The sequence below is a fragment of the Phycodurus eques genome, chromosome 6, assembly GCF_024500275.1.
Source record: "Phycodurus eques isolate BA_2022a chromosome 6, UOR_Pequ_1.1, whole genome shotgun sequence".
Classification (NCBI taxonomy): Eukaryota; Metazoa; Chordata; class Actinopteri; order Syngnathiformes; family Syngnathidae; genus Phycodurus; species Phycodurus eques.
The window spans coordinates 12,373,611-12,384,689 of record NC_084530.1 but is presented as its reverse complement, the minus strand read 5'-3'; the positions used below and the strand labels follow the sequence as shown (position 1 = coordinate 12,384,689).

Genomic DNA, 11,079 nt, shown 5'->3' with positions numbered 1-11,079 from the left:
TTTAATAATGTAAAGCACACAGTTACTTTGTGTATGAAATGTGCCATATAAATACATTTGCTTTGCTTTAGAAATCGCCATCTTAATGCGAACAGTCAATGGAAAACCCCCATTATGGGCTCGCTAATATTAGCATTTGGTCACAGGAAGGATTCACTTCCTTCCATCTCCCTCCATCCATCTTCTCCACCACTTATCCTCACTAGGGTCATGGGCGTGCTGAAGCCTATCCCAGCTGATTCTGGGTGAAAGGGCGGGGCGTACACCCAGAACTGGTCGCCAGCCATTCGCAGGGCACTACAGTCATGGCTAAAAGCACTGGCACGTTTTTAGCCATGAATGTATTTTTGTTTTTAAATGTATATTTTCATGCATTATTTTACTTGTTACTATTTTTTTCTGTATCTTTGTTGTATTTAAATTTGAGTTTTGTTAGTTGAATGAATACGTACATCTGTAAAATGAATAATTGTGTTTATTAATCATGATTTCCTTCTCAATCAAAATTGTGGTGATTTTCCCCCATTATCGCCCAACCCTAGTGTAGCATCCCCTGCCCCCGTCACACTGTGCAGGCACACAAGAGCTGCGAAGCAAACCCAAACATCTCAGGTCATACAGCCAATAGAACCAACTACAAATTGAAAAATATACAGCTATCTATACGAACGTATTGGCAGTGATCAGCAGATCTCCATTACAGAGCATCGGTACTGGAATCGGCAGAATAAAACCCTGATTGGAGCACCCCTAGCTATACATAGTGTGTACAACAAGACAAGATAAACGCTGACATTCCAACAATGCATTAAGTAAATATTTTAATAATTTCCTAATTGATTTATTCTTTTAAGCATTATTAAATTGTGCGTTGCAATGTCTTGATTTTAGTGAGGTAAGTACAGTCATGAATGCAATTGTACTAATAATTTCTTCAAGGGGCTTAAATTATAGAGTATAAAGACACTAAATATGAAACCATCACTATTAACAATGAAAATATAGGGCAAGTACAAGTTCTGACAGGGTCACCACAACTTGGCTCATATCAGGCCACCACTCAAAAAGGCTTACCGTCGGACCCTTGAAATGAAAAATTACTGAAAACACTATATTGAAAATGTGACATTACAGATCTTTGACACCAAATGGTGCAATTTCAAAACAAATGTCAAAAAACACACTCCTTGTAGTACACTTGGTTAGTGTTACACGCCACATAATTTCCCATCAATCCATTTTCCACAGCACTTATCCTCACTTGGGTTGCAGGCATGCTGGAGCCTATTCCAGCTAACTCTGTGCAAGAGGCGGGGTACCAGCCAGTTGCAGGGCATATTAAGAAAACAACCATTCACAGTCTTCATTTAACCTACCATACATAAAAAGAAGAAAGCCCACGCAGGCACGGGGAGAACATGAAAACCCCACATGAGCGAGGCCAGATTTGAACTGGTATCCTCAGAACTGTGAGGCAGATGTGCTACCCAGTCATGCACCGCGCCGCCCACATAATTTTCCTCTAAGGATAAATGGGTCTGGGTTCTTACAGGCTAATGGAGGAAATGGGAATGCAGAGCAGATGCTCTGAGCAGCTCAAGACAGTAGATATTCACTCATGACAGTCACACTGTGTGACACCTTTTTCTGAGCCAACCTTCCAAATGGACAAAGACAAAATGAAATAAATCAAGAGGACCAAAAACCTTTCCCTGGTTGATTTTATTTTCAGTTTACATTTTAGAAAAAGAATCCAAGAATTTTGCCTCCTGTATGTTTCCGTCTGGCCTCTTCGTGGTCCATGATGCCAGCTGAGGTGGTCAGTACAATGTATCTGCAGACAAAGAAGGCCACAATTCACAATTTGTGTCAGTTCACTCCACACAAGAAATACAAATGCATTTTAGAAAGTGAATTTGTGCGTCCCAATTTACATGCTTCTGTACTACAACCCCAATTCCAATGAAGTTGGGACATTGTGTTAAACAAATAAAAACAATGATTTGCAAATCATGTTCAACCTATATTTAAGAGAATACACTACAAAGACAAGATATTTCATGTTCAAACTGATAAACCTTGTTTTAGCAAATAATCATTAACTTAGAATTTTATGGTTCCAACACGTTCCAAAAAAGCTGGGACAGGGTCATGTTTACCACTGTGTTACATCACCTTTTCTTTCAACAACATTCAATAAACGTTTGGGAACTGAGGACACTAATTGTTGAAGCTTTGTAGGTGGAATTTTTTCCCCATTCTTGCCTGATGTACAGCTTAAGCTGTTCAACAGTCCGGGGTCTCCGTTGTCATATTTTACGCTTCATAATGTGCCACACATTTTCAATGGGAGACAGGTCAGGCCAGTTTAGTACCCACGCTCTTTTATTACAAAGCCACGCTTTTGTAACACGTGTGGTTTGGCATTGTCTTTCTGAAATAAGCAGGGGCGTCCATGAAAACTACTTTGCTTGGATGGCAGCATATGTTTCTCCAAAACCTGTATGTACCTTTCAGCATTGATGGTGCCGTCACAGATGCCGTCACAGATGTGTAAGTTACCCATGGCAGTGGCACTAACACACCCCCATACCATCACAGAAGTTGGCTTTTGAACTTTGCGCCCATAACAGTACGGATGGTTCTTTTCCTCTTTGGCCCAGAGAACGACGTCCACAATTTCCAAAAACAATTTGAAATGTGGACTCGTCGGACCACAAAACACTTTTCCACTTTGCATCAGTCCATCTTAGATGAGCTCGGGCCCAGAGAAGCCGGCTGCGTTTCTGGGTGTTGTTGATAAATGGCTTTTGCTTTGCATAGTAGAGTTTGAAGTTGCACTTACGGACGTAGCGGCGAACAGTATTTACTGACATTGGTTTTCTGAAGTGTTCCTGGGCCCATGTGGTGATATCCTTTACACATTGATGTCAGTTTTTGATGTAGTGCCGCCTGAGGGATCGAAGGTCACGGGCATTCAATATTGGTTTTCGGCCTTGCCGCTTACATGCAGTGATTTCTCCAGATTCTCTGAACCTTTTGATGATATTATGGATCTTAGCTGATGAAATCCCTAAATTCCTTGCAATTATACATTGAGGAGCATTGCTCTTAAACTGTTCGACTATTTTTTCACGCACTTGTTCACATAGCGGTGAACCTCGCCCCATCTTTGCTTGTGAATGACTGAGCAATTCAGGAAAGCTCCTTTTATACCCATTCATGGCACCCACCTGTTCCCAATTAGCCTGTTCACCTGTGGGATGTTCCAAACAGGTGTTTGATGAGCATTCCTCAACTTTCTCAGTCTTTTTTGCCACCTGTCCCAGCCTTTTTGGAACGCGTTGCAGCCATAAAATTCTAAGTTAATAATTATTTGCTAAAAACAAGGTTTATCAGATTGAACATCAAATATCTTTTCTTTGTAGTGTATTCAATTAAATATAGTATATATAATATGATTTGCAAATCATGTTCAACCTATTCTGTTTTTATTTATGTCTAACACAACGTCCCAACTTGATTGGAATTGTACATAGTTTCCATGCTCAGACACTGGCAGAAAATTTTGATTTAAGGTCAGGGTTAATTCAACTCAGACGTCACATTTAGCAGGACTAACAACATATTAAAATCAAGCCAGAATAATTATAAAGGCTCCCAAAACATAACATTTTACACTGATATAATTTGACTGAGCAAATTAATCAAGCTTTCCCAAAGCCAAGTTTCAAGACCGTAAGTCAATCAAAGAATGCCTTTGGAAACTAAATACAACTAAAGGGAAGAAAAAATGACTCAAAAGCTGAACAATTTGTAACATTCCCAAATATTTGTTAGTTTCACAAACTGTTAAGTTTCAAGCTTTGGAATAAACCCACAGGAATAATTATATTTTATGTATATTTATTAAAAAAAAAAAAAAAAAAAAAAACACCATGTCATCTACTTGTAGCATCCAAGCTATCATTTAACTTAAAGGACATTTTACAAAACAAAAATGACAAAAGATAGAGCAGATTTCAACAGCAGTAGACAACAGTAGAATTAGCATTAACTGCTCAGATGTACAATACTCAAAAGGCAAGTAACAGTAGGCCCTCAGTTTATGTGCAGCTTGACCTATGACGCAACACCCAGAAAGAACAGTGAGAGACTAAACTCTCAATAATGGATGAGAGAAAAATGTCCTGCACCTTAGCATTGGGTTGGGGGGGGAGGGGTGATAACATTGTAAGGGACAAAGCTTAAGCGTTCTATCATATGTAGACACCCTTTTTACAATTTGTGAATAATTTGACAGCAAAATTGTGAAAAATCCAATGGAATATTAGCCCTATTTATCATCTTTAAATCAGATGTATAGTCCTCATACTCACTGGATTACAATAGCTAGCATATGAGTCTATAATTGTAAATAGAATGGAGAGACCCATTCAATGTTTTTTGTTTGCAATTTTTGTTTTGTTTTTCTGGTGCATCCAGGCATTCACAAATGTATGTCTGTTATTTAGTATATGTGGAAATAGGGAGTGGAACGTTTTTTTTTTAAACCACCCAAACGCTTTCATTCGGTCCACATGTCCAATTTGCTTCTTTTTTCTTTAAACCATCCAAACGCTTTCATTCGGTCCACATGTCCAATTTGCTTCATAAGACGTGCAATCCTCGCCCCACTCACCATCGCATTAACCATGTTAAAATTAATGACCAGTCACCTCAGTGCTACACCTGGAATAAAATTATATTGTGCAAAGAAGGCTTTCACAATGTGTAGCGTCTGACGCGCTCCGAGGCTCAGCCTACACTGCGCAGAGCTTCAGTGAAGTCAACTCTTAGTGAATTGGGTGAGTGAAAAAATAAAATGTCTATGCCAACATTGAGACAGCTAACAAGGTAAACGGTTGGTTGCACTTTTGCACTGATGGTTTTTAGCGTTTATTTTAGTCTTCAAACCAACGTAAGAGCCGATGACAGAAAAAAAAAAAAAGCTTAACATTGAGCTAGAACTTCACCGTAGCAACTTTACAACACAATGAATTGGGACAAAATTCACATAAACGTCTCACAGTATCATAAACACTAACCTTGTGCCTCATCAGTGGGTAAGGAATCGTTTTATACCATTTGGCTCCCTGTATTTAAAATTATTATTATTATTTATTTATTTTTATTTTTTAAATCGGTGTCGTGTGAAATTAGTTTTCATGCCAAAATGCTGAGTTCCCGCGTGTACCCTTCAAAATAAAAGGCTACAAGCTTAAAACAGGAAGTCAAGTTGCAACTTGCACATAAACAATTTGACGTGATGAAAACAGTCCCAAAATGATTCTAACAATGCTATATTTAACTTTTAGCTGAAACAATTAATAAATATTAAGTCTGTTGGGTTAGCTCCACACACATTGCCTTTTAGTTCATAGGTTGGATATTGAAACTGGCTATAAAGAACTCAGAGGAAAATGTTCATTTTAGTCTATGCTGCGGGCTGCTAAGAAAATGGATGTTCATAATTTGGACACCCTTTATTTAAACCATGCAAACTTTTTTTGACCCAGCCCCCTAAAAGAATCGGAATCGAGAATCCTTCGCAACCGGATTCAAAATAAGGAACCAGAATCGTGACTGGAATCACTCAAATTCAAACGATGCCTAACCCCAGGCCAAAGTGTTTTGATGACTACGGTAACTTTGTTTCATGTGAGTATATACGATGCTAGCAAGCAGCAAGCCAGCCTTTAAAAAGTACACAGCACAGGACTGCACGATTATGGTCAAAATAATAAATACGATTATTCCTCATGTTAGGGAAAACCTACTTTTATTGCACTACTTTTCAACAAACAATATATAAGCAGTCTTTCGTGAAAAATTAATTGTTAAATAAGAATAAATGATGGCTAAAAAATTTACCCAAGAAATTCAAATTTACCAAGTGTTAACTGAATAAATATGCTACTGCAGAGTTCAATCATGAACTGCAACTTAATAGAAGCAAATACAGTTTAGGCATAAAATCCAATATCAGTAGGCTGCAAGCACCGACTTTTCACTTGAAAATCCCATCAACCTAGTGAATTGTCAAAGAGCTCCATTGTTCTGTTTGACCATAAGTCAGTTGTCGCAAACTCCAAAGTTGTGAGTTCGCTCTCTATTTACTCTTGGAGTTTTCCCACTGTGGTCAGGCCTGTCTGCAGTTGAAGTCAAGGCAGCTGCCACGATTGTAAATGCTATGCGTTACGGTAACACGCTGCCTCTCCGCCAGCATCCTGGGAGGGACAACTTAAAAATAAAAGCCTCACAATTTAGACTTATGTTCAAGTTGGCACCAGGGCGCATTGCCTGCGTGTTACCGTAATACATAGTATTAACAATCATGGCAGCTGCATTGACTAACTTTTCGACTGTAGGCCGGACTGAATGCATTGTTCATACATTGTATTTAATGCTACTTTGGAGAAGTAATTGAGCGAGGGGCTCACATGTTCCTTGTCCAGTGTTTTGATATTTATCTGCTGTTTTTTCCAGATGGCTGAACACATTTGCTGTGTCACCTTGCTGGGTTTAAAAATAAAACAAAATAAAAATTAAAATAATTTAAAAAAAAACAACTGCTGCACTCTTAACATATGGCTTCTTGTCCGTCTTCTCCTTGAATCAAAACATATCCAGGGAGCGGACAATCCCTTTCTGCGGCGCTAGCTCCAAATTTTGCTGTACATGCTTCTCAAGGCATGACTGAAGCTTATAATTCCACTGAGTGACAAAGCCTCACACTGCAGGGAGTGCTGGCCACCGCTCCTTCTTTTGGCAGAACAAAGGTGGTAAACATTTTCTTGATAACTCTAGAAGCCCTTTAAAAACCACATCTGCCATTGCAAAGTGATTATAGAGTTTCTTTGGCTTTCCAAGTGAAAAAGGAATATGTGACCAGTAGATAGGGAAAGTCAATCGACGGGAAGAAACGTGGTCAGCTATGGGTGCCGAGCAAGCATTCCAAACTGTGCCGATCACTTCAAAGCAGCGTATTTTGAGAAAGACTTAGCAGGCTGAAACCATCTGCAGTGCCAACAGGACCTACACCACCAGCAAGAGAACTAAATCTCGTAACCATCATGGTGCAGCGGCGAAGACAAGAGGTGAGGATTTCCTTGTATATACCAACGACTACTATGGTTATTATTAGGCTTTACACTATCAGGATATTTGGGGCCGATCACAGAGTTTAAAAAAACGATAACCGATCAACGACCCGATCACAAGATGGAGGAATGTGTCTATTTAAATGACCTGTTCATTTACTGTATATACTTGTGTACCTAATTGCTCAAAAAATTCTATTTACAATAATGTATCTTTGTTCCTCTATTTATGCCAGTGAGGCATAGTGACAGACAGAACAAATGAATGGTCTTCTATTAGATGGCAGGAAGTAAATAATGTATTGTACATTAATTAATGCATCCACTTTTTGTGACATTTTTGTTTGTTGGTGTGCCGTGATATTTTTCAATTGTAAAATATGTTCCTTGGCTCCATAAGGTTGAAAATCACTGCTCTAGTCAGATCGTGTATTCTAATCAGTCAGGTCAAACCAACATTACATGACAGAAACAATGGGTGCTAACTTACTGTAATTAAATTACTTCACCCACACTGAAACGTTAGAGCATGATTCGACATAACGGCAGCATGTTTACGTCCAACCGTTCGTGCTAGCAGTAGCTTGCTAGGCTACACAACGTTTTGTTGCCTGCTTGCGAGCCGCATCGTATTAAAAGTACAGGAACATACCTCAAGCAAGCCTTAAACGAACGTCCTCTCCTGTCCTGACCACCGGTGACCACCAACACACGTTTTCCCCCCATTTTGTTTTAATAATACAGCCGGCACGAGCCACTCTTGTCGTCGCCACGGTAACGAATTTATCCAGTCGCATTTGAGTTGACACGATGAAGCCAACTGATCATAAAAAACGGGATGCGGTGGTATCGGAATACAAGATTTTATTGCAGTAGTCTGACATTGTGCAATCGTGAAAGAGCAAATTTGTCTTGTAGTCTGATCCGGGCATTACGTGTTGTCTGACCCGGCCGGGCATTACGTGTTGTCTGTCTCAGACGTGTTGTCTGTTCCACACGCCGACGAGTTTTATTTTTTAAATAACTTTTGGCTGTCAGATATTTACAGGTCTATGTCAAAAGACATGCGACAAGGCTAAAAATAAACAAGCTTTTGGATTAAAATATACTGTGCACACGGCGACGCGGAATAAATGTCTTTTGCGGAGCCGAGCAATGACCCCATTGATCGGATCGGCAAATGACATAAATGCTAATTATCGGCCGATAAAATCTGTGTGAAGGCTAGTTATTATGCATTTGGCAGTAGGAAAAAAAAGACCCACGCAGTACTTTTCTGTACTTTTGCCTATATGACAAGCCAACAGACACGGAAAAGACTTTGGATGCGGCGTGTTATAAAGCAACTCGAGCAAGGGGCACACAATATATTGGGATACTGCATACTATGTAAAAGCTTGCGCCGTGTCACTGAAACATATGAATATATAATACATATAGTCGTGCTAAAAAATATTGGCACCCCTGAGGTGCCATTATTTCTAGCCATGACTATATAAAAATACATGCTTATGACATGACGTCAAATCAACCCAGTGGCCACTCTTTTTCTATTGTACACTTGCTACTTGGCTGCTTGTCATCGTCACTGTCAGGTTCCGACCCCCTGATCGGCTCAAACGTGCAGTTTGACAATGCCAAGTTCAGTCGGGTTCTCCTGTACCTCGAAATTCTCCTCCTCCTCATATTCCAGCCCGTTGCTCGCCATTGCGTATAGTCTAGCGTGCTGTGTTTGACAATTGCAACGTCACTTCTGGTATCCCTTGCGGTGGATAGAGTAACCACATCCCGGTGCCTTGAGCTTCGGGTATAATCGGGGAGTGCTCAACAAGAGTAATAAAAACCTAATTTTTAGCAAAACTATAGTTTCATTGAGAATGTTAGCTGGATAAAGCAAATGTCAATTGGTCATGCATGCAGAGTGGGGTGTAGGACCAAGCAATCAACCCACACAGTAGCCAACTGTTATACAAATAGTATTTCGTGTTTACATTTTTACATACACCTAGTAAGTAGTGTAATGCAATGCCAAGGATGCAATTCTCACCCAAACTGTCTTGAGGGCAAAAGGTTGTTCTGCCACTTCTCCAGATCCTTGAGCTGGAGATCAAAACGTGGACTGATCACACCACACTGCAAGTAAATAAATAAATAAATAAAATCACAAATTAATAAAATACATTTATCTGGAGTCGCAGTCCAAAAATAAATTGGACTTGATAATTGGTCTATAAGTTGACACCAAGCAAAGTATGAAAGCAACCGTCATTAAGCTAATAACTTCAGAGTGAACATTTGGGAAGTTGCTCAATGAAAAGCGGGTCAAAAAACATTACCTTGTTTAGCCTTCCTGTGAGATTGACGACTATTTTCCCGGCTCTATGGTCATCAATGATCTCAAACTCACCAATGTAACCTGGAACAATGTTAATATGAAAATCCCAGCAAAGTACATCTGAGTGACAGATATGACAAAGTGTCATATTTTTAAACATGGGAAACCACACAGGTAATGAACACCTACCATGCTTCATCATGACGGTTAGGAAGCGCACAATGACCTTGGAACAGGGCCTGATGAGGACCTGGCGTTTCCCACGCTTCTCAGCATTGTTGATGCACTTCAGAGCATCTGCGAGAACGTTCATGCGCACCATGATGCCTACACAAAACCAAATGCTACATGAAACAAAAATAGAAGGATTCCAATGTTTCATTCACTTAAAAAAAAATCCAGAGGAATTGCTCAGCCTTGTGCAATTGTATTAATGCCGTAGATACAATGTTTCAGACTTGACCATTCCAACACTTTGTTAAACAACTGTATAACAAACAAATAAAACAGCACTACTATGACAATGTTCATCATATTGTGTGGAGTTACAGCCAGAGTCCATAACTGGGAGGTGACGATTTGACTGGACGCCCACGACAAAACGTACAGTCATGGGAATAAAAATTACATCTTCATTTATGTTTATCAGTTGTAATGCATGGTAAGACTAAAGGTACATTTATGTGGACAAATATAATGATGACCACAACAATAGCTTAAAAAGAGTTTAATTTATGAGCTGATATCTAACCATTTCACACAGTTTTCTTGATAACCAATTATAATAATAAACTTGAGCTTGCCAAATGGGAAGTATTATGGAATCAGTGGCATTTTAGTCAGGTTCATTGTATTCTTCAGGTAATATACATTTACTGGTACCAGGCATTAAAATGAACAAGAAATTGAAGAAAGTGAACGGTCTTATAGTGTTTTCCATGTATATACGACTCAATATCAATTAAAACGCAAAACATTCTTGACATGAATTAAGAAAGACAACGGACCCGCTGGCTTATGAGATAACCAATGACAGCAAGTTTAACAAGTGGGCATTTTCGTTGCAGCTGCACTTCTATGACAAAACCACTACAGTATAAACGTAAGCATTCCAGGCATTAAGCTGGAAAGCCCACCACAGCACGGTCCATCACACGACCTCTTTCCCAAACGCACTTCTAAGCTAGCTGTGGTTCGCTATGAGGTACCTCTGTGGCACCGTCCTTGGAAAACACTCAATTAGGTACAATTTTGGCGAACAACTTGCAAAGCGTTGTCTATCTACAATCGAAATGTTGTCTCCATTCCAAACAGTTAGCCATTTACAGGGGCGCCTATAAGGTAAGCACTGCTCGGCCCAAGCAGAACGGATGGCCCATAGGAAAAAGTCGCTCAACTGATGCCGTAAAGTGATAGAAAATGACGATAACCACTTCAAAAAGTTACCACATAAACACGTTTCAATCCTATTATCAAGCTGGAAGTATTAACAACCAGATGCACTCGATAACGACTAGATTGTACATGATTATATGAAAAGACAACTCACCGGTTCTGCAATATGGCGGAAAGAGGAAGTAGAAAGCTGTTGCAATGCATTAT

At 39.6% G+C, this 11,079-nt stretch overlaps 1 protein-coding gene across 2 annotated transcripts; it reads right to left on the bottom strand.

The window, feature by feature from the left end:
- Nucleotides 1–1,703: 1,703 nt before the first annotated feature.
- rps15a (ribosomal protein S15a) lies at nucleotides 1,704–11,059 on the bottom strand. Of its 2 annotated transcripts, none has more exons than XM_061680511.1 (5): nucleotides 11,027–11,059; nucleotides 9,667–9,804; nucleotides 9,479–9,558; nucleotides 9,190–9,275; nucleotides 1,704–1,834 (listed from the first exon to the last, which is right to left on the bottom strand). In XM_061680511.1, exons 2-5 carry the CDS (start codon nucleotides 9,797–9,799, stop codon nucleotides 1,741–1,743), a joined length of 393 nt encoding a protein of 130 aa, XP_061536495.1. In that variant the 5' UTR covers nucleotides 9,800–9,804; nucleotides 11,027–11,059; the 3' UTR covers nucleotides 1,704–1,740. The 2 variants fall into 2 exon arrangements, with proteins under 2 accessions (XP_061536495.1, XP_061536494.1); XM_061680510.1 differs by having other exon boundaries at nucleotides 9,667–9,821; nucleotides 11,027–11,039.
- Between the last annotated feature and the right edge of the window lie 20 nt (nucleotides 11,060–11,079).